Source organism: Crotalus tigris, unplaced genomic scaffold, assembly GCF_016545835.1.
Source record: "Crotalus tigris isolate CLP2741 ecotype Arizona unplaced genomic scaffold, ASM1654583v1 scf7180000017568.12009008, whole genome shotgun sequence".
In the NCBI taxonomy this organism is placed as follows: Eukaryota; Metazoa; Chordata; class Lepidosauria; order Squamata; family Viperidae; genus Crotalus; species Crotalus tigris.
This window is the reverse complement of record NW_024096478.1, coordinates 2705373-2730175: the sequence shown is the minus strand read 5'-3', so window position 1 is coordinate 2730175 and position 24803 is coordinate 2705373. Positions and strand designations below refer to the sequence as shown.

At 36.8% G+C, this 24803-nt stretch overlaps 1 protein-coding gene across 7 annotated transcripts in view; it reads right to left on the bottom strand.

The window, feature by feature from the left end:
• Positions 1-1934: 1934 nt before the first annotated feature.
• TCERG1 (transcription elongation regulator 1) overlaps positions 1935-24803 on the bottom strand; it is a 48764-nt gene continuing 25895 nt past the window's right edge. For 6 of the 7 annotated variants that reach the window (XM_039351686.1, XM_039351710.1, XM_039351730.1 and 3 more), the window contains 11 exons: positions 23932-23998; positions 23567-23702; positions 22414-22503; positions 20796-20914; positions 18644-18794; positions 9453-9617; positions 8029-8211; positions 5737-5916; positions 4630-4713; positions 4377-4477; positions 1935-3173 (listed from right to left, as the gene is read on the bottom strand). In XM_039351686.1, the coding sequence (XP_039207620.1) occupies positions 2972-3173; positions 4377-4477; positions 4630-4713; positions 5737-5916; positions 8029-8211; positions 9453-9617; positions 18644-18794; positions 20796-20914; positions 22414-22503; positions 23567-23702; positions 23932-23998 (1478 nt within the window). In that variant the 3' untranslated portion in view covers positions 1935-2971. Of the gene's footprint in view, positions 3174-4376; positions 4478-4629; positions 4714-5328; positions 5471-5736; positions 5917-8028; positions 8212-9452; positions 9618-18643; positions 18795-20795; positions 20915-22413; positions 22504-23566; positions 23703-23931; positions 23999-24803 lie in introns of those variants that run through there. The other variant, XM_039351721.1, reaches the window with a different exon arrangement.

Below are 24803 nucleotides of genomic sequence, written 5' to 3'. Positions count from 1 at the left end.
TTAAGATAACTTCCAGATGCACAGGTAGGTGTGTATGCACATTTATTTCATTTCGGACAAAACCTCCTCCCCCCCAAAGCTCTTAATATTCTGATTTCATCTGTGTTGGTTATTATTTGTGCAACTTTGTAATCCAATATGCTAAACTTGAATAACCACATGCTTGTGTTACTTTGAAATATGTGCAAATACGGTATGTCATGGAAACACAATAACAATTCCTGTCTTCGTTTCTTTTCTATTTTAGAGATATTACCCCATCATGCCTTAATTTAATTTTAATCTATGAGCATTAATTATATTATATAAGTATGTCCCCACCATTTATATTAGAATTTTGTATAATTAAGGTTACAAGATATTACCTAATCAGGTGGGTAGATTTTTTAAAAATAAGAAATCTATAGTCAACCAATTGAACTGCAATATAAATCACATAAACATATAGACTCATGTGCAAGTCCTTCCAAGGATAAGCCAACTCTTGAATTTTTAACTAAAACACCATAAAAAATGTACCACCCATGGCTAAACTGACCCCCAATTTTCATGGTACTCTTAAGTTAAAAATTTGAGGGTTTGCTTAGCTTTGAGTAGTACTGTGCATATACAAGGACAAGTCCACTTGCAGATAAGCTGAACAAATGTTTTGTGATTTTGGCACCTAAACTCTTGGTTTATTTCCAGGTTATATGGTACATATTTTTAAAATTCTGTGAGTATAAATCTGCACTGAGAAGCATCTAAACTGAACAATATTCATAGCTCTACATACACACAAATACCCATTTTGAGGTAGTGTATTATAGAATAAGTGAAAAACAAGGTTATTGCCAGGATTAACAGCTCATTAAGAATCAGAAATTGTTGATGTATTGCAAATTAAGTGGTGTTCTAACTGTGAAATTCACAATATAAATATATTCTGATTTATTTCAAATTCAAGACATGTGGTTAAATTAAATTACAATTTTGGACTACTTGAATTTCTTCCTTTGTCCAGGCCCCAAGTTACTTAGAATTAGCACTTTGAACACTGAATTAGTGAAGCTGGTAACAAAACAAAACAGTTCTATCCACCAACAAATGAGTTCCTATTGGAACTTTAGATGCTGTTTTATATCAAACTTTTTTCAAATATAGTCCCATAGTTTGTAAACTAGGTATTATCATCTTCAGAAACCTGAATAAACATAGTCTAACCAAAAATATAGTCTAAATATCCTGGAATAAATACATTGTCCACAAACAACTCTTGCGTGCTTACCAGATTCCTTTTAGCGAGATGAAGTATCACTCAAAACATGTGGGATTCTTCAACAATAGAAATAAATGAGAATTTATGGTTGGTATTGAATTTCAATCTTCTAACTGACATCCAATTTATTATTGATGTCAGATACAAATTCAGAATCATTAAGATGGGGTGAAGAGAGCAAAGCAAAAAAACAAAACAAAACAAAAAATTGAGGGTGATTTTATTGAATGATACCATCAAATATGTGGATAATTTCATAAATTATTTTCTGAAGTAATGTGGAACACTATGGAGGACAAAAAAATTGAAGAAAAACTGCAAACTAAAATTAGAAATACAGTGAAATGCTCAGCAATTTCACTACTATTCCTGCTATTTCCTACTATTCAGGAGGAACTAAAAAAACCAAGAAGCATCTTTCCAAAGTTCATTCTAGTTAGAAAGATGAGAATATTGGTTATTTGTACCAAAAGTCATGAGGATGGCTAGCTAAATCCAAAGGATAAATCCAACTCAGCACACATACGCACATAAAAAAGAGGTCTCAAGCATTCATAAACTATTTTAAAATGTTCAGAGACAGACAAAATTAAATAGAAAGCTTTACAGCTATACAATTAGTATTAATATAAGGATTACATGATCTGTAAAGCAAAAATGACTATATACACAGCAGTTTCAAATATAACCGATTTCCTCCATTTTTAATGGAATTTCAAGTGATTATATAATTGTATCTTTAGAATGTAACACACAATTACTAGTATGTACAATGCATATATAAAAAGGGTTGGTTTATTGTCGTTCAAATACATAAACTGAACAATCCCAACATTTCAAAATTAAACTATAGAAACACAAGTTTAACATTCAAAACAGAAACATAGTTTACAAGAAATATCCAGAAAAAAAATCCATATTCTAATCCAAAGCAGATAAGAGACATTTTTAATAGTAAATAAAAATGTTTTTGTACAACCATGCTGTCCTGGCAATTTTTCCCCCTTGTGTATTTTCATTTTAGAGCAAAGCATTACCAAACTACCAGGCAAAGCCATTTGATTGTGCCTAACCAGGGGGATTTGGGAGAGCAGGGAAGGCAGGCTTATTAACTAGGTCAAATGATGTTTATATAATTTGGTCACTGCACTTTTATTTTCCTCTCATGCTGGATCAGACATTAATGAAGTTAATCCTGATTTATGCAGGAAAAGTCACACATGAGTAAAAGATTAGGCCCTATCTTTTCAGGTTCACCAAAGGGCATTATCTCATTATGGTCTTCTGCACTCAATAGATTAATCCTCAGAGTGCATGACTTTGGCTCTCCTGGTAGGACATGTGGGGTATTTTTTACAGTTCTCAACTTCAGTTCATATATCCATCTTCCTATGGCTTTGACATGTAACACTGTCAGGAAGAACACTTCCAAATGCTACCAATATCCAAGCCTTGTACATAGATACTGTATTGTTCTAGGATTGAAAAATCACTGGAAATAGTTGCATGGTTAGAATATTTATCAGTCATGCAACAAAGAGAAAAAGCATAAATAATGCAAATATTCTCTCTGTACAGAGACTGCTTAATGTTCATAAATGTTGCTTCCTGGATAGTTTTGCAATAGGTTCATGGTAACGCATATGATTAGAACTGACAGATGGCTCATGCAATTTTCTTGATTTAATCTTTTGCTCAAGAATATTTTTTAAATTATTTTGTCGTTCGCCTTGTAGGTTCTGAAGCTGTAGGAGGTGGAGGGGGACCTCTGCGATCTAAGTCATCAACATAGGATACGATGAGTTTTCGTCTTTCCTCTGGCACACAGTCTAGTACCAGATAACGTTTGTCATTCTGTAATATCTTTTCTATATCTTTCAGGTGTTGGTCAGATTCCTGGATTAACTTTTTGGATCTGCAATTAAGCATAAAGATTATCATTATCATCAAATGACTGGATGTTACATAAATCAACTAGAATTTGGGTAATAATACTCGTGGACGAGTATCCAGTTAACAATTCTACCCACCTAAATAGAGCCAGTTTGGTTATGGCACCAGGCTAGAAACCAGGAAACTCTGCATTCTGGTCCCACTTTAGGCATGAAAGCCAACTGGGCGACTTTGGACCAGTCACTCTCTCTCAGCCCAACTCATCATACAGGGTGGTTGTTGTGGGGAAAAGGGCAGGGGGAAAGAATACTGGGTATGTTCACTGCCTTGAGTTATTTATAAAAATAATAGCATGAAAATTAAAAAAAAATCTTGCTGCCAAAGAAACAATGTCTTGGTTTATCCTCTCACTTAAAATACAGCCTCTTCAGGCCTGAAGTGAAGCAAAGTGTTAAGAAGGCAGGACCATTTAAACAAAATTCCCTGTCATTGCGTACGATCTATATACAGGGCCAGACTTTGGTTTTGAGAACTATAAGGTTTAAAATTAGTACTAATTTAAGCTGTAAAATGTAAATAAGAAAACATTTGTCACATCGTAACCAAACACCACCTGTAGGAAACATATTCCCATAACCTAGTAGTAGTCTAGGTTAATTTTTAGGATCAAATTAATCTCATTAATAATAGGCAGCATTAGGTTGATTTTTCGAATTGTTGATCTCTTAAACTTGGATGAAAGCAAGAGGAAGGAAAATAAGATTTAAAATTCTGTTAATTCAGGTATACAATTTCTCTTGATAAAGTACCATGTTCTGCCATACCATGTCATAAGATTGCTCTTCAGAAACACCCCCACAAAGACATACATTTAGGTATATACACATACAGACATATTCCTAAATTTTTATGTGTATATGTATATGTGTGTGTGTGTATACACACACACACACACACACACAGACACACACACAACACAATTTCCTTGTGTGTCAAATAAAATATTCAATTCAATTCAATTTTCAGAAATATCAGTGTTGAACACTATCAAGGTGATACCTAACTCATAATCTGATACATCTATAATTTTTGGAAACGAGAATAAACCAAAAGTCCGGTTTCCCAAATCTACAATATTAACTAAGTATAATCCCATATTAGTCATTTAAAATAAAAACAATGCAGAATGAATAAAAACATTTGTGTACTGTATCTTATAGCATACCTGTATGTTATAAATTTGGTCTCTTTTAAAAGTGTTCTGAAATCAGCTTTGGCTGTAATATATTTGTCTCTGATATATTCTTCAAACTCCCTTTGCTTTTTCTGCATTTAAAGAAATAGAAATAATCACTAGAAATTTCTGTCAGATGTTATACTTTCTTCTTGAGGAAAGAACATATAAAGAGGAGGTTGTTATATTTATTTTTAAATTCCAAGACACAAAGCCAGGGCAAACCAGTATATTAGTTTCTTACTCTGTCACTGGAAGAAAATTTAATACACCTTGGATCTTCTTTAATTATCTTCTTTACTTCTTTCCACGTTGATGTTAAGGTAATCTTTGAAAGAAAAAACAGAAAAATTGCAGGTTTAGTGAATGAAATGAAGTATCTAAATTTTCAGTGTACAGGGCCACCATCTGCAATTTAGAACAGCTGCATCCCCCACCTACCCGCAATCACAAACCTGTCATACAATCCCAGGAAAAGGCATGCCTCCTTTAAAAAGTTGCAAACAGGCGCTATACTCTTTCCAAGTCCTTTTAGATTTGAGTCTGAACTAGCACACTCTTAGTCATTGAAAAGGACCCAATTATGATGACACAATAATAGAATATTCAAATAGTGCAAGATATGAGAACTCCCTATCTGTTATGCGAGGCCAGCTTCCACTGCATGGCTTTTATACACACACACAGTTTTATTACCCAATGTTTCCTTTCTATCTCTCCTCACTCCTTCATTGATGGAAAAGCATAGATGGTTCTGTTTCATTCAGGAAGGAATTTCAGAGGTACTAATGAAGCTCATAGATCCATACAGCAGGTAATTATTATAATATTTTGTTGCATATTGAGCTGAATTTTATTTTACTGTCCAAACCTTTTTAAAAGGATGATAATCTGAGATAATTCATTAACAGTATTTAAAATAAATAAAATGTGAGGCATTTACCTTGGTACTATTTATATTAGTATATGCCACTGCACCTATTGGTAAGTTGTTTTAAGTATAGCGATACATACAGGATCAAATCTATTCCCTCTCTTGCCAGTGATTGGTTCATATATTCCTGAGATCTCCAGCCCTTAAAACACTAAAAGGGAACAAAAAAATGTTTACACAAATCCCTCAACTATCTTTTTCCTATGGTTTAGGTCTAGAAGTAGAAGTGCAGTATAGGCTTGTTCTAATCTTTCAGCAATGGTTTCCAGATTTTGTGAATCTTAAAATAATGGTGAATTGGAAGACACTAATTTCTCTGAAGAATAACATAATTAAGATATAAATATAAATTGAGCTAATGAACCACAAAATTATGACATTAAAGTCCGGAGAAAATATAAAACGTATTAGCCTTACTGATGAAGTTTCATCTAGAAGTTGCCGGAAATGTTCTTTTTTCTTCTTTGCAAGTGCCTCAATGTGTTCATTAAAAAGTTTTTCCTTCTCTTCTCTTTCCAGAAGGGAGCCAGATTCCCAACGATGATCTTTTCGAAGTGTCCTCCTTGTATCGGACCATGACACATCTGAAGATCGTACCTGGTAGAGGAAAACAAATATTTTATTACTATACACTGAAAAGTGCTGATACTACCATGTTTTCCCGAAAATAAGCCCGCGGTTGATTTTTAGGGGTGGGCCTAATATAAGCTCTACCTGAAAATAACCCCAGAGGATGGGCATGGCCAGCACAAGCAGCAGCGAGCGTGCAGGGGCTGACGGTGTCCGGCAGCAGCCAAAGCCCAGCGACCCCGTGGAGCAGCACAGGTAAGTCCATCGGGGAGGCAGGTGATCCGTACGCCCTGCACACTTTTCGGACAAATATCAGAGATTGGAAACTTTGTATGAAAATGGGGCGGTTAGAAATGGAGGGATTCGCTCCGTTTCCAACCGCCCCATTTTTAAGCAGATGAAGCTTCCATTCTCCGTCATTTCTATGTCCGGGTGAAAAGTGTTTGGGTGCACCATAGACATCCAAACACTTCTCCCCCAGAGGGAGACTGGAAGCTTTGTCTGCTTGAAAATGAGGCGGTTGGAAACAGAGGGATTAGCTTTGTTTTCCAACCACCCCATTTTCAAGCAGTCAAAACTTCCAGTCTCTGTCAACAGCAACAGCAGAATTCCCCAACCTCCCAAGGACAGAATACTCTGCCGCTGCTTTTCCCTCGGAGATGCAAGGCAGCTTTGAGGCAGCACCTGACTCCTTTAAGCCAGTGGTGAAGGTGGAGCTTGGGAGGCTGTGATGGGGTGTAGCCCAGCCCAGCAGCAAAGCAACACCAGAATCCCCGCACAACAGCCTTGCTGGAACCAGCTTGGTCTAGGCGTTTAGTGTTACCGGTAAATACTGATAGCGTGCTAGGCTCGCGCAGGATTTTGATGCACACTGGGTGGCTTGGGAGGCAGTGGTGGGGGTGGCCAAGGCGTAGACCAACGGTAGCAGCAACAGCAGAATCTCCCTGGGATGGTGGCTCCACATGCACCTCACATAGCTGGCACGAGAGATGAAGCGCTCACCAGGGCCCGAAGAGCAGGGGGCTGCCCGTCCCGCATGCGCCACCACCCAGATGCCCTCGCTTCCCCCAAGCATTTCTTTGCTTACCTGATTTCCAGCCCTGTCACATTTCTCTGCTGCCGTGTACAGGAAAATGAAGTTTGTGGGACAAAAAAAAAAAGTTCAATCAATTCCAACTTCTCATAAAAAAAAAGATCCCGCTAAGTTGGAATTGATTGAACTATTTTTTTTTGTCTCACAAACTTCTTCTTTCCCTTCACGTGGCAGTGGAGGAAAGCGACAGAGAAACCCAATGGAGCTGGAAATCAGGTAAGCAAAGAAATGCTTGGGAGAAGGGAGGGCATCTGGACGATAGTGGGGCAAGTTGTCTAGCTCCGCAGTGGCAGAGAAATACAACGGAGCTGGAAAGCAGGTGCCAGGCAAACCCCCTAAGGACGCCAGGCGCTGAAATGGGTCTGTTGCTCTCCAGCAGCTGCCCAGGCCCGCCATAGGAAAGGCCAGCATCTACCGGCACTTACAGTAAACGTGGCGGCATTCCGGCTCTGGTGGAAAAGCGGCAGCCAGCATGGGGACTGATGGCAGGATGCCCACTCACTTCAGCATCCTCCCTCATGGACCCTCCGGCACTCCACCTGCAGCTTTGGCCCTTGGCTGCCGCCTCCCCACTCTCCTCTTGGGTGGGACTGGCCAGAAAGGCAGGTCCTCAGCATCCCTGGGGCAAAGATCCCCCCCACTCCATCTGGAGGAGTGTCAGCCTGGCCGCCCTGCCTTGGTGCCCTTCCCGCCACCCAGCGCAGCCATCCCGGGGCTGCAGGGGCTAACCTGGCAAGGGAAGGGCAGGCCCGTGTCTAAACTCTGTCATATGGTGCCTTTGCTGTAGTTGGTCTGCCACCGTGTTTCGAGGTTGGCCCATTGCCACATGTGCTCACCATCTATTAAGTAAGACATCTCCCGAAAATAAGTCCTAGTGCTTATTTCTGAGCTCAAAGGAAAATAAAACTGGGTCTTATTTTCAGGGATTTCCCCCCCCCCCCAGGCTATGCGATTCAGGAATCCATGTTCATACCAGTGTTGCCAGTACTTCAAAAATTACTTTCAGTTAGAATTACACAACCAATTTTAAGACAAAGAATCCTCACCATATCAGATAAGAGTGCTTTGAAATTCTGGATAGCCTCTTCTCGTTTGTGCTGTTCTCGTTCTCTATCAATCTCTTTTGTCTGCTCTGAACGAGCTTTTTGAACTTCTCTCTCTCGTTCACGCAAGCTTGCCTCAATTCGTGCTTGTCTTTCCAGTTCTTTTTCTTTTTCAGAGTCTACATTCTGAAATGCAATCCAAAGCAGACATACTGCATTTATATTAGCCTAATAAGTAAAAGTACTAACAAAAGTAAATTCAAGGGAAAAAAACTAATATACTTAAAGTATGATCCACAATGACAGAATTATGATAATATTTGTGTTACATCCTCTACAGTCTTTTTCTGACTTAAAGAAAATATACAAAAAAAGAAAATAGAAAAATAGAAAAAAACCTAATATTAATATACTAATTTGATTCAAATATCAAATATTCATTAATTCGTATTATAATACATCAAATTATTCATGTGTCTACATATTATATTAGTTACATAAGCTATATAGAGAAATGTGTTAAAAATTGCATCTGGTATAATCAAGCATTTTGAGAATCCAAAATCTATGACTAAGAAACCATTTAATCCACCATAATAGCTAAATAATTATAAATTGTCTAATGTAAGAAAGTACTAGGGTTGTAGTTCAGGCTGAGCTAAGTAGAAAATACTGTCATATAGCTGCAATATATTCCTGAAGCCGGCATATGTAAAGCTTCACTTCATCAAAATCAAAACAAATATATGAAAAATGGTATGACGATTGGGAGATAACCAAAAAAGCATTCTCAATCCCAACTGAACATATTGCCTACTTACACTTCAAATCATGAAATGATCTAAAATAAGATTATACAAGAGAACTAAAGTATACATAGTTCAACAAATGATATACCTTAGTATCGGAAATAAATAATAGTTTGAAGAGGCAAGGATTTCCAAATTGGAGAACCCAAATGCCAGAACTCTTGTTTCTTTTCTGTTTAAATTATTTTGGCATTGCCTTAAGTATTACAATGACGTATTTTATAATGATTGTAACCTTGCAGAATTTATTGCACTGGCTATTCAAACTATAAATTGCAAGTTTCAGAACTTAACTCAAAACCCTTTTTTAGAAAGTATTAGCACATAAATAAATCCTTTTGTCACTATATGAGATTTGGGCAAAGATCTTTCTCTATATATGCCCACAAGTGTTCCTAATTATTGTTTTACCCTTTCAAAATGCATTCTTTCATTTGAGATTGTCATTCTAGCAAAAATAAGATAAAAACACTAGTCTGAGAATACAAACAATGCTTACCACTAATCAACTGAATTTTAAAACAGCATTCCACAAAACAGTACTTCAAATTCTATACCAATTGATCCAAGAATGAAATACTAAGAAAATGGAAACAGTGTTGTCACTGTCACACATACTTTGGCTATTTTTTCAATATACTGTTTAAAAAGATCCTCCCTTTGCGAAGAGCTATCCACAGCTTTGTAGCGAGGGTCAGTCTCTACTTTGTCCTTCACTTTACTCCAGCGAGACTGACTGTCCAAGTGGTGATTAGATAACAGTTCAAAGAAGTCCATTTTAATCTATGATTTTAAACAAAAGACAAAAGAAAAAGAAGAGAAAAATAGTCACTTTGCTTTCCAAATATTCCAAAGTAATAAAAAAGCAACAGACTTACCGCAATGAAAAAATAGTTTAATTAGAAGCTGAGTACTGTCATTAAAATTTTAAGGAACAGTAGTAATGACTATGTTTACATTTATGTCAGAGAACTGCTTCAATACTAGAAGATGTCTTGACAAGTTTATACTATGCTGGTATACCCTACTATTCTGTTTTAGCAGTGGTACCGTAAGTGCACAACCAAATCAGGCTGTGAAGATAGGCCAATCTATAGAATTACTATAGATTGACCTATCATGCAGCAACTTTCCGCAATCTGGTAATCATTTGGATAGGTGGAGTTAGAACTCTCACAATTTTCTAGTCACTGCTGAGAATTGCAAGAGTTTAACTATAATTTGGGCAACTGTATTTACTATAAAAAAATAACTGGACTAATCTGGAAGGTGCATATATTGGGGAAGGCTGATATAAATAAATCATGTAATGAAAATTTGTAGTTAAGTATTATTGTGCATTTTTCCTCTTTAAGGAAATACATGGAATGCTGCCTGTCCACACTTGTATTGCGTTCCTGGAATACATCCATGTGCAAACTGTACTTCTGAATACCAGCTACTGTTATCATTATTTCACGGAAGCAATATTTGATGGGATATATACCCTTGGTTTATTAGTACATTTTTAAATACTGCATTCACCGAGTTTCTGGTTTAGAAGTAAAGCATCAACATTTACATAAGTACAATAAAATGAATAAATTAATCTTTCATGGACATTAGGGATAATAGAAGCTGGAGATTTAGTTTAAAAATCTGTTCAAAGGTTACAGCTAAATTTCACTGAACTTAATAAGACACTATGCTGCTATCTGATTGAAGATTAAATTAAAACAAAGAATATAGGTATATTTCCATTTTATTAGAATTTGATAGATTAATCATGGATTTGCTTTCATATGGATTTGCCATAATTTTGAAAGAAAATATGGGTAAATACTTTAGTTGGTAAATAACTAGAAATCAGTAGATACATAGCAAAATTCAGCCTATTCTGATGTGTTTCATAAAATAATTATTTTGCAAACAAATGTAGGCTTTCTTCTTTCCTATCCCATACTCTAAGAATTCAAAGGATTTTTCTTCACCAGAGGTTCTTGCAAAATCTTGGGGTCTGTATATGTGTGTATGGATATATGTATTTCTCCATCTATAAACACATGTGTACACACACAAGACATGGATGCTTGTGATACATCCACCATTAACTCAGCTTTGTATTATAATCTATCTAAATCAAGGAGTTATGGGTGCAAGAATTTTAACGGCAGTAGAGCAATGAATTCTTTGTTTAGTGCATTGCAATTTGTGTAGTACAATTGCTAAATCACATGAATAGCTTATTCACACTTAATAAAAACTATGATCCATGGAACAGAGCTTTTTATCTTGTTAATTAGCAATGGTCATCTTTCAGAACATTCACACATTTTTTGGTACAAGAGAAAAAGGTTTTTATTCTAGCTTCTACATTCAATGAACTAGATTGTTCATTTCTAAGTCTCCCATACATCCAGAATTATACAGGGATATAATGCTAATGGTAAACTTTATTTTTAATGTGTTGTAATAACTTTCCTCACTGTAGCGTCCTTTAGATTTACTGGGCTTTAACTTTCATTTTCTCAACCATGCTGACTAGGAATGCTGAAATTGTAGTCCAGTATATTCAGAGGTATAAAGCTGGAAAAAGGTGCATTAAGAAAACCAAATCTTCTGCGCTTATTATTACTGCTTGGTGCACCTTTACTGGTCAATTAAAACTTGCATTTGTGATTCCTTTTATCATTAGTTATAATGTCTACATAAAGGGCATAATACTAATATTCTGCTGATATTCCTCAATATTGACATTTGGTTATTAGCATAGTATCCTCACATACAAGTACATCAATGAATTTTTTGCAGTAGAAAATCAAATTAAAGAAAATAATGTATACAGCAATTTGGTAATCGTCCATCAATTGCAGAAGTATACAATACAATTAAGATTTACAACATCCTTATTTTTTTTAATGTGACTTGGGTCCAGAGATATCTTGCTTTTTCATTCATGACAGGCAACCTTATTTACTGTTCTTGATTTCACTATCCTACTATAACACTGGGAGTCTATCACACAGAATTGGAAAGGATCCCTTGATCCTCAGACTGAGTTTTTAGATAGAGCACACAGTGCTATAGTGGGAGGGAGAGACCAGGAAAGTGTTGTATCAGCAAAGTTCCACTTTTCTCTCTCTGGATCCAACATAATATCTATTACTTCAAAGATGAATTTAAACACATAAGTAGTATTGAAATATAAAGCTTTCTAAGCCAGATGTAAGAAAATTATAGTTCAGTACTATCTTTAAAATAAGGATAATTGAACAGGCACACTAATGAATAAATGCTACTTCTCTTATTTCTTTTTATATCAGTTCTTGAGTTTAATATACTATGTAGGTAGTCAAGTCAAAATAAAATTGGGAGATCATTTTAGAAAGACTCGGAATATTACAACTATACATAAATCTTGTCGATCATTCACCCAACGCGTATTCCTGTTTCAATAGAAACAAAAGCTCTTATCTCCTTTTCTGAAAGCCAGCATGTTATTTTTATGTCAACCACCCCAAAAGAGGGAGTAAAAGGGTCAAAGGCAGCTGCAGTACTCATATCTAATAAAGAAATCAATTCTGATAAGTAATATTTTAATTTAGTATCATTGTTGAGAACTCACAAAATTTTTAGTTTTGTGCAGGAGATGTTATTCAAAAGCTGTTCAACTTTAAGATTAAAGGAAGAGCAAAGCAGAAATCACAGAGATATACACTTTCCTGCTTGGGGGAGAGAAAAGAAGTGTTTCAAATCAAAAGGATAGGCTATGGAATTGTTTAGACAGGTATTAATCTGATACTCCTCTGCAGTACTTTAAATAAGAGTAAAGATCACATACAGTCAGGTCCAGAAATATTGGGACATCGACACAATTCGAACATCTTTGGCTCTATACACCACCACAATGGAGTTGGAATGAAACAAGCACAATGTGCTTTAATTGCAGACTGTCAGCTTTTAACTTGAGGGTATGTACACCCAACTCAGGTGAACAGGGTAGGACTTGTAGCAGTTTGCATATGTGCCTCCCACTTGTTAAGGAACCAAAGGTAATGGGACAATTGGCTTCTCAGCTGTTCCATGGCCAGGTGTGTGATATTCCCTCATTACCCCAATTACAATGTGCAGATAAAAGGCCCAGAGTTCATTTCAAGTGTGCTATTTGCATTTGGAATCTGTTGCTGTCAATTCTCAAGATGAGATCCAAAGAGCTGTCACTATCAGTGAAGCAAGCCATCAATTAGGCTGAAGAAACAAAACAAACCCATCAGAGAGATAGCAAGAACGTTAGGCGTGGCCAAAACAACTGTTTGGAACATTCTCAAAAAGAAGGAACGTACCGATAGCAAGAATGTTAGGCGTGGCCAAAACAACTGTTTGGAACATTCTCAAAAAGAAGGAACGTACCGATAGCAAGAATGTTAGGCGTGGCCAAAACAACTGTTTGGAACATTCTCAAAAAGAAGGAACGTACCGGTGAGCTCAGCAATACCAAAAGACCTGGGAGACCACGGAAAACAACTGTGGTGGATGACCGAAGAATTCTTTCCCTGGTGAAGAAAACACCCTTCACAACAGTTGGCCAGATCAAGAACACTCTCCAGGAGGTAGGTGTATGTGTGTCAAAGTCAACAATCAAGAGTTTACCAGAGTGAATAGAGGGTTCACCACAAGATGTCAACCATTTTTGTTGTTGTTAATTGCGAAGTCGTGTCCGACCCATCGCGACCCCATGGACAACATTCCTCCAGGCCTTCCTGTCCTCTACCATCTTCTGGAGTCCATTTAAGTTCACACCTACTGCTTCAGTGACTCCATCCAGCCATCTTATTCTCTGTCGTCCCCTTCTTCTATTGCCCTCAATCTTTCCCAGCATTAGGCCCTTCTCCAGTGAGTCCTTCCTTCTCGTTAGGTGGCCAAAGTATTTGAGTTTCAACTTCAGGAAGGCTAGATTAGAGTTTGCCAAACAACATGTAACAAAGCCTTCACAGTTCTGGAAAAAGAGCCTATGGACAGATGAGACCAAGATCAACTTGTACCAGAGTGATGGGAAGAGCATGGAGAAGGAAAGGAACTGCTCATGATCCTAAGCATACCATCTCATCAGTGAAGAGTGGTGGTAGTGTCATGGAATGGGCATGTATGGCTGCCAATGGAACTGGTTCTCTTGTATTTATTGATGATGTGACTGCTGACAAAAGCAGCAGGATGAATTCTGAAGTGTTTTGGGCAATATTATCTGCTCACATTCAACCAATGCTGCAGAACTCATTGGACGGTGCTTCACAGTGCAGATGGACAATGACCCAAAGCATACTGCAAAAGCAACCAAAGAGTTTGTGAAGGGACAGAAGTGGAATGTTATGCAATGGCCAAGTCAATCACCTGACTTGAATCCCATCGAGCATGCATTTCACTTGCTGAAGACAAAACTGAAGGGAAAATGCCCCAAGAACAAGCAGGAACTGAAGACAGTTGCAGTAGAGGCCTGGTAGAGCATCACCAGGGATGAAACCAAGCATCTGGTGATGTCTATGCGTTCCAGACTTCAGGCTGATTGACTGCAAAGGGATAAGACTGCAGGTCTTAGCCCAGTTTTATGGGATGAATTTGAGTCTGTGACCGCTGAGGATGTTGACAGAGCGGTGGGAGCGATGAGCGCCTCCACTTGTTTATTGGACCCGTGTCCTTCCTGGTTGGTCTCGGCTGCCAAGGAGGTGACACGAGGCTGGCTCCAGGTGTTGATCAACGCTTCGTTGAGGGAGGGGTCTTTCCCGCAATCCTTGAAGGAAGCGGTTGTGAGGCCCCTTCTCAAGAAGCCTACCCTGGACCCGGCTGACTTAAATAACTTCCGTCCAGTCTCCAATCTTCCCTTTTTGGGGAAGGTTGTAGAGAGAGTGGTGGTGCTCCAGCTCCGACGGTCTCTGGATGAAGCGGATTATCTAGACTCTTTTCAATCTGGCTTCAGGCCCGGCTTCAGCACAGAAACTGCTTTGGTCGCGCTGATGGATGATCTCTGGCGGGCCCGAGACAGGTGTTATTCCTGTCTTGGTGCTACTTGACCTCTCAGCAGCTTTTGATACCACCGATCATGGTATCCTTTTGCGATGACTTGAAGGGGTGGGAGTGGGAGGCACTGTTTTACGGTGGTTCTCCTCCTACCTCTCTGGCCGGTCGCAATCGGTATTGGTGGGAGGGCAGAGGTCCACCCCGAGGCCCCTTGAATGCGGCGTGCCACAGGGGTCGGTCCTCTCCCCCCTATTTAACATTTACATGAAGCCGCTGGGTGAGATCATTAGACAGCACGGGGTGAGGTTTCATCAGTATGCTGATGATACCCAGCTATATATCTCCTCCCCGAGCTCTCTCAGTGAAGCGGCTGATGTGATGGGCCATTGCCTTGAAGCCCTGAGGGTCTGGATGGGGGTTAACAGACTCAGGCTCAATCCTGACAAGACCGAGTGGCTTTGAATATTGCCTCCCAAGGATGTCGACTGTCCAGTGTTGACTCTAGCGGGGGAAAATATACCCCCTTTGGAGCGGGTTCGTAACTTGGGTGTCCTCCTTGATCCACAGCTGAATTTGAAACATCATTTGATGGCTGTGGCTGGGAGGACCTTTGCACAAGTTCGTCTGTTGAACCAGTTGCGACCCTACCTGGACCGGGAGGCTCTCCTTACAGTCACTCATGCCCTTGTCACCTCACGTCTGGACTACTGCAACGCGCTCTACATGGGGCTACCCTTGAAAAGTATTCGGAGACTACAGTTGGTCCAGAATGCAGCCGTGCGAGTGATAGTGGGTGCTCCTCGATACACCCACTTTACACCTATCCTCCGTGAGCTGCACTGGTTGCCTATTGGTCTCCGGGTCCAATTCAAGGTGTTGGTTATTACCTTTAAAGTCCTATATGGCTCAGGGCCAGGCTATTTGCGAGACCGCCTACTACCTCATAGTTCCCTTCGTCCGGTTAGATCCCACAGGCTGGGCCTCCTTCAGGTCCCGTCGGCCAAGCAGTGCCATTTGGCGGGGCCGCGGAAGAGGGATTTCTCTGTGATGGTGCCCACGTCTTGGAACCAGCTCCCCCCGGAGATTAGGACCGCTCCCACCCTGTTGGTTTTCCGTAAGCTGCTTAAGACCTGGCTTTTCCGGCAGGCCTGGGGTTTATAAAATCTGACCCCTGGATGACTGTTATTGTACTGTTTGTTTTGTAATGTTTTATGGTGTTTTTATTGTTAGCCGCCCAGAGTCCTGTGGGAGTGGGGCGGTTTATAAATTTTAAAAATAAAATAAAATAAAATTTGCAACCAAGTATTAAGAAAGGAAAGTTTGATTTATGATTATTAAATCATAAATCATTATTACCTTTGGTCCCTTAACAAGTGGGAGGCACATATGCAAACTGCTACAAGCCCTACCCCGTTCACCTGAGTTGGATGTACATACCTTCAAATTAAAGCTGACAGTCTGCAGTTAAAGCACATTGTGTTTGTTTCATTCCAACTCCATTGTGGTGGTGTATAGAGCCAAAGATGTTTGAATTGTGTCGATGTCCCAATACTTCTGGACCTGACTGTATTTTGGGAGGATAGCATAATTGTGTGGGTATAATAATGAAGAGGCTGATGCAATCTTTACTTTCACCACTTTAAATCCTAATGTTTGTTGAAAAGACAAAGATGTTTCTAGGATATGTGGTGAGCACTTCATTGCTGCCCCTCCCCCCATATAAGCAACATGCAGGTCTTCTTTCATATTATCCAAATCCTATGGTTAAGCAACAGAAGCTTTCAATGAAACATCTTCAATCTATTTCAACAAAAAAATCTGACTGCATCTTAGGCTATTTTATTTCTTTCACTTTTAATTATTTTCTTTAATTTGAACATTATCTAGGAAACAAAATGGGAAAATACTGATAAGCAATTAATCAAAGTGTGCTATTTCCAATCCTTACTTGAAAGGGTTCATGGAGAAATCATGCAATAAAACTCTTTTCTGATAAACTGGCTGAGAAAGCTTCACAACATTGTGGGGCACATTTCTTGTTAACATTTAGCTATTCTTTGTAAAATAAGAAAAGCAAGGCAGAAAATACTGTGTGTATTTAGTAGGACTTTTTTTTTGGCAGTTTACACATTCTGGGTACAACTCTCATCACTTCACAAGGAAATAAACTGAAAAAAATGTAAAGTACCGGAACTGCGGGAGGCTAAAGTCACCACACAGAGATACCAATTCTTTCCTCACTAGGGAATCCCATAATACTTTGCGTGTCAGTGATTGACAGCTGTCAGACTGAACTGATTGACAGGCCGCACAGCACAAAACTGTAAAATCTATCCACTTGTTACAAAACAGAATACATAAAATGGTTACAAGAGGTTTTGGGAGAAAAGAAATAATTAGTTTCAAATACAAAGATAAATACAATATTTAACACAAAGTATTACTGATTGTTGTTCATGCAATATTAAAGAATTTATTGATGATTATGGCTAAGATGCAACAATAATTTTTCAACCATAACTATGAATAAAACAAACAGTAGTTTATGCTGAAGTTTCAGATTTCACATATTCACTTCTAGAGAGCTGATGACTGATGTTGTATGAAGACTAATTGCTACATCTAGCATTAGTCAAAGGACTTATAACTGGGCATTCCTGTTTTCCTGCTTTCCACCCACCTGAAGGTCTCTGTGTTTTCCCTCCATACACGAGAGGGCTCCCCAACTTTTCAGATCAGAGTGAGGGGAGTGCAAGAGGAAAAGAGAATCCATTGATACTATATATATCAACACTAAAGTAAATCGTGACTAAGTTCAATAGGTCTTATTCCTAGATAAGTGGGTATATGGATAAGAACAGCAATGCATCAGGAAATTTTCCATTTGAATCTCTTATCTCCCACAAATTAAACCAAGCCTTAAACTAGTCATTCTTATCCTGAGTTCCTTATTTGCAATATGTTAACAACAGTACTTACATATCCACTTTATAAGAGTGAACTGCAGTATGATGTATACAGTAGAGCACTTCTGAACAATAGGCACAGCAGGAATAACAATTACAGTAATAGCAGCAAATAAAGGGAATGAATTACAACTACTATGAAATCTATGAGAAAATTATCGTATTTTTTAAAAAAGTTGAAAACAGAATATGGGTCATTTTAATTGTTTATGAATGACAGCTTTTGCATGATATATCACATATCTTTTTATTAACAAGAACTTACATTAATTTCAATTAAAGTTTAGGTTAGATATGTCTTTTCTTTCATTCACTCAGTTAGCTGGGATACTAAAGAAAGCTTCTACATATTTTAATGTTAATACTGTTGAAAACAACTGCCTTCCCCAGTGATACGCACTTTGTCTCTTGAAGTGACAGTGCAGACAAATGACATTTGGAATTCATTAATTTTTGATAGGTGACCTTTAATTTTGATAACTAGCCAAACTAAAACATATTTAGCTGAAGATTTTGAAAAACCTAACAATAAAATATTAGCATTTCGACAGAATGCCATTTAAAATTTGCCCACAAGGAGGTCTCAGAATCTTATCCACAGAACTAAAGATTTGGTTAGCAATGGTTTGATTAGAGTTTTCAAGCAATTTAAAACTAAGTTCTAGATTCTGGAAGAAGGGGGCAAATTCTTCTAGAAAATGATGTTCTTCTGAGTTTAGATATAAAATTATATGGCCAAAAGGCAGAGAAAAATAATGGGAATGAGACTTCCAGCAATGGGAGCCTGGAAGCTAACATGAATCCCTCTGCCTCATTCATACTGTTTTTATGGTCTTCATATGAAAATCTTACCTTCTCTCCTCTGGTCTTCGAATCTTCTTTTTCCTTCTTTCTTGCTGCTGTGATAAATTCATTAAACAAGGCCTCTCGGTCTTTCATTTTTTCAATTGCTTTGAAACGTGAATCTTTAGCATGCTTGGCTGCAAATTCACTAAAAGTAGTTCTGTAAAAAATGGTAAGTGTACTGATTTGGCAGAGCTTTCTTAACTGGAAAATGAATTCTAAACACATCTTTGTATTCTGCTACAAAGTGTGTGCTAAACACTATTACATAATTATCTTCTCTTCAGGTGTATGTCCAAGAAGTAAAATATTTATTTTCATGAAAAAAGGCAGCCTTTTTGATTTCATCAAAAATCTGCAAGGGCAGCCTTGCAGATTTTTGATTTATAAAGAGTATGCATGTAGAATAAAATTTCCAGCAACTGCACAATCCTTGTTGAATGGAAATTCCTTATTCACCGGTCCTGAAATTTAAGGTTATGAATTAAAAAATTAACAGTACTCATTTGCCATCCAATTGTACCAGGTGTGAAATTAATAGCAGTATCTGCCAAACTTCACACTTTTTCTTCTTGTAGTTTTTCTACAAGATATTCTCACCTTCAGGGCCAGATTCCAAATTTCAGACGTGCAGTAGATATAATACTGCCACTTACCTTAAAAAAAAAACCATTATTGTGCTTTTTCCAAGATCTGATGCTAATCTGACCCCAAGATTACGTGAGATATTATAATCCTATGAATGTTTTCATCACAGCATGGAAATAATTAGACTTGGGAAATCCCGCCTACTGTTGCTGTAGGGTAAATTAAAACAAGAGAAGAATTTGGTAGCTTATTCTATTATTTAGAAGTGAACTTAAGCCAATGCTAAAGAAAATGACCTGCAAAACCAAGTTTGGGCATAAATTTGTAAGTATAGAAAATATAGAGATGACTTTCAAGGAATGCAAGTGTCCAAAGGGACATCATTGTTACTTTGAACTAAAAGGGATAAAAAAGCTTATGACAAGACATGCAGAAGTTATCTTGCTTATATATTGATGATCAAAACCAAACAATAAATATATAGTAATAGATTTGATGCAGACTACTTGCAGTGAAATTTTCCTACTGGAAGAAGTTAACATTTCCTTATTTTTCCTCTTTCCAGCAGCAATCCCTCTTTGATTTGGGCCATTCCATCAAGGAAAGAAGGCTTTTTATTCTCAAAAGGATAAACCAGAGCTAATTTTATGATTTCTACACCCTTTGAAATATAAAAGGCAATTTGCAATTACTGAGATTAAATTATGAAAAAGGCTAGTCCAAATATTAAACTATAAAAAATTTACAATTTTATTGTATTCCAAAACTTTAATATAAATATATGCTTATTTATTCAAAATTCAGTTTGTCTGTGTCAGTAGAGCTTAATCCCAATTAACTGTATTAAGGATCAGAAGTCTAATCAAAGAGGTCTTTTGGATAGTAAGTTAAATTCAAGCAAAATAAACGCAACAGCTGAAAATAAGCCAGTAGACAGCACAGAACTGAGAGTTAATGCAAACTAATTCCTAACTAGTTTAGGTAAAATAAAATTGATCAGTTCTCTAAAAAAGTAATAATTACACACAGTCTAACAATGTATTAAAGGTATCCTGTGTGCAATATGACTTGTATTTGGGCATTAACAGTAAAAGACTATAGCCTAGAAACCCACTTGGACATTAGCAGTAAAAGACTATAGCTAAGAAACTGAATGCCCACATAAGTCTTTCCCTTTGTTGACAATGGGATGGCAAAAGGATCCAGGAATGTAGTTTGTTGAAGTAGGTCAAATCGATTTTTAAAAAAATACTGTGAGGTATCACTAGAAGTTCCTATAAGGTATTCAGTATTAATACTAAAAAAAAAAAGGGGGGGGAAATCTTCCATTACATCATATATTTTCTATATTAGAATTGTCAATGGTTAGCTAAAATTAGGAAATATTATAGTATTACACATATGGGTTTACTAGAGTTAGTAAATTTATCCTCATAAAATAGTCTGGATTCCTCCATTTTCTGAAATAGTCAACATGTATTAAGAGTTCAGGTTACAATTAAAACTGGATATCTGATAAAAGGGAGAGGGAGGGAGGGAGGGAGGGAGGGAGGGAGGGAGGGAGGGCACTTACCTAGGATTAATCTTTGCTTCTTCCATCATTTTCTTGAAATCTTCTTTGGCCTGCATTATTTTATTTTTCTTTTCTTTGCGTTCTTCTTCTGCCCTGGTTTTTACATACTGATCAAATACCTGAGTAAATAGCAAATATAATTTGGAGCATTGTTGCAAGAAAAAACAAACAAACAAAGATTAGGATTACTTACTTGTGATGATGTGACAATATACCAAAGAATGTAAAGGGACAGTGCAGTGAATCTCAAACTCATTGAAATGAGTATCTTTCAATAGCAACCTTTACACCAATTCAGTTTTACTGCTATTTTTTAATGCTAGAAATTATAGTAACAGAAAGAAACAGACTTAAACAGCTAGAAATGTGAATAGATGTTTGCTTTCAATAAGAAGAATACATGTAAGTTTATGTGTCAAGGAAATTTTCCAAAGGCAACAGATTCCAAAGTTAGATGGGTGCGCTTAGAAGCAAATGTTCCTTCCTTTTCTACTATCTGAAAATGTTAAAGAGAGATCACGGGACTGACCCATGCAGCACTGGAGACCAACATGGAAGCAGACAATCTAAAAATTGGACAGAAGCAATTTCTTCTGTAATGCAATAAATAATGGTAATTGAATACATTTATTCAATATAAATACCAGGCATCCTCAGCAAGCTTGCACAATTGCTTCAAATACTGTCTATAGTTATTTCTGCAAAGACAACACACAACTGGACCTGACAGTGAAAAGAATATGCTCTTGACGCACATTCATATGAAGAACCTTCAAAACAGTTGTTTGCTTTCTGCGAAGGGCACAGCAGCTTTGATACTTTGAGAGATGCTCCTTTTGGGTTAATGCACTTGTGAAGCATCTATTTTTCTAGCTTTGCACAGCCCTAAGAGATATTATTGTATTACTATTATAGTAATGAATAGTTTGGGTAAGATGAAATTACATCTAAGATAGAACAGATGATTTGGCACAAAAGATGGTATGAAACCACTTTGAATCCAAGGTACCTCTAATAACTTTGTGTGTGTGTGTGTGTGTGTGCGTGCGCGCGTGCATATGTGTGTACTGCTTTGAATAATTAAAAACAAGAAATAATTTATTTCAGATAAATTGTACCAAACTGATACCTATAGAAATAAATCACAACACCAAACAAAAAAGATGCCAAGTTACTGTAGTTAGATGCAGAAGTTTATAATTTTCCTCCTATGGAAAGTTCTGCCTCTAACTACAGTAACTTGTCATCTTTTTTGTTTGGTGTTGTTTTTTATTTCTATAGGTATCAGTTTGGTGCAATTTATCTGAAATAAGTTGTTTCTTGTTTGTAACTATTTAAAGCAGTACATATATAATTTGCTTAAGAATGAAGCTTCTATTTCTCAATAGAAAATACTGTTTTACTTTATAGATTTTCTTCCTTCTTCCACATAATTTAAATTTCGGTCATTTAAAACCTTCCAGATATTAACGAAAGAAGTCCAACTGAAGAAGAATAAAAAAACTGCATTGTAAAGAGCCTGAAAAGTTTTCAAACATTTCAACCTTTAAAAATACTGTTTTTGTACTTTATTATACGAATATAATACATAATTTATTTAAAAGACCTTTTCTTTTACCTGTTTCCTTTCCTTGGGGTTAAGAAGGAGGTACCGGGGATCAAAAACTATTTTGTGTAGTTCTTTTTCCCATGTAGAAAAAGCAGAAACCTTTAAGAAATAAAGTGGGGAAAGTAATGATTTTGCAGGCAATTAAAGTCAGGCAAATAGATATAAGTTGTGCAATTTTGCTTGAAATCTACAGGGCTTCTATTAGAAAGAAGATATAACCAAAATCTTTACAGCAGTTTCATCACTAATAGATGATGAACTGCAGGAAGTCAGCAGGACAAATTTCCACACTAATTGGCTCTGAAAACTTCTACATAATTACAAAGAACTAACACATATCTAATTACTCATTAAAATGACCACTACTGTGTGACATTTAAAAACTGCTATATCAAAAGAAAGCCTTGAAGTTCTGTTCTTACTTTCTTTGCTTTCTTAGGTCTCTGCAGAATGATCAGAAAGTCCACTTTCTCCCCATAAATTGAAGTACTATGCATATAATCAACTCTGTAGCATGTAAAAGGGAAGATTCTGAAATGCTTAATAAATTATATTGACATTTCATAGAAAGTGCACCAAAACCAGAAATTTCCTTACAAATATGCTCAGTTGCTTAATCAAAAGTGCATGTAGATCTTTAAAAAATGAAATTTTTATTTATTCCCTAACTGCAAACACTATTCATTAATCAAGCAGTACTAAATGTTTTGACAACAATGATAGGGATAGATATGAATAAGACATTAAATAATTACCTTAATAGAGCAATATTAATATAATAAGATTAAAACAAAATTCAAATTAGCATAATTATAATCAATCAATCAATATAACAGGACCAGGATAGTCACACTTTCTCCCTTCTAGTCCCATTGAAAGTCATAAAAAAGAGTGACTAATGTGCTTTGATTTCACACTCAGGTGTAAATCCTGACTGAAAAGAATCCAGATTATGTTTCTTTTAGTATTTTCTAACTGTAGAACAATGGTTTTCTCAACAATAAAGAGGAAAGATTGAACACCAAGCTTTTTGACTATTTTATATTAGAGCATATGACAATCTATGTATCTTATCAGTTTAGGAAATGGTCCTCAGTGATTGCATAAACAATGAAATATTTTGAAAAATGCACATAAATTTAATATTAGAATTGTTTCTGACCCCTCTTTCCAGAAGCATGTCTTTGAACTGTTTCATTCGAGCCTCAAGAGGGACAATGGCTCTGTCTCGAGCAGCTTTAATTTCTGCCTCCATGGCAGCCTCTTTTTCTGAATCCATGTCTTTGTTATCTTCTTTCCTATAAAACAAAAACATATAGTAGGATTCTATTCATTTATTTATCAAATAATTATCAAAGTTGTATGATACGAATTTCATCAAAACTCATTTTGAACCAATATTACAATTCAGTTATCTGTTCTTTATACTCAGACAACTATCTCTTCATTCTGAGTTCAGAAATAAGAAACAGTTAACTTAGCTTTATGGTTGATCATGTGCATTCTTCCTTTCACATAGAAACTTACTTCCGCTTCTTTGTTTTAATAGGCTCATCATCATTGGCTTCTTCTAGCATTTCATGCTCATCTTTCACTGAAAAAGAAATACCTATTTTTACTCTGTAGACCATCATTCAAATGTATTAGTTATGCCTGATTAATGTCTACATAAAAAGTTTAAAGAACACTTTCTTCCTACCATTTCCCTACAAGTGCTGATTTGCTTTTTTAAAAGATCCATTGGGTGTTGATCCATTGGGTGCTATAGAAATTGACAGACCAACTTGTCACCTGAGCCTGATGTTGTGGGCTGAGAGACAGTGACTAGCCCAGTCACCCAACTAGCTTTCATGCCTAAAATGGAACCAGAACTAAGTTTCCTGATTTCTAGCCCAATGTCTTAATTATTTGATCAAACTGTCTGTCTATATATCCCATATTATAATTAAATCTCATGTTATAAATTAAATATATCACATATTATAATTAAAAGACAGAATACTATTCTACACTGGCAGTATCTTAAAATTCAATATATTTCTTCAACAACATACAGCTTGTTCAAGTTTAAAAATCCATACATTTTTTAAAAAGTATGTAGCATAACTTCCAGAAGCTATTATTCTTTCCAAGAAAGATTCAAATTGACGAAAGGATTAATTGATACTATCTTTGAACAGAATTATCACTTGAACGATACAGAACTATTTTACAGGATAACCACCAAAGAACTCAATGAAAATACTGTAGAAGTCATGAATTTCAGGAAATAAAGAATTAATTAGCATCAGGCTAATTGATACATGTAATCCTCACCTTGCAATCAATTGCTTAGTGTCTGTTTGAAGTTATAGCAGATTTGCCAAAAGCTACTTACAACCTGGTCCTGAAGCTACTGC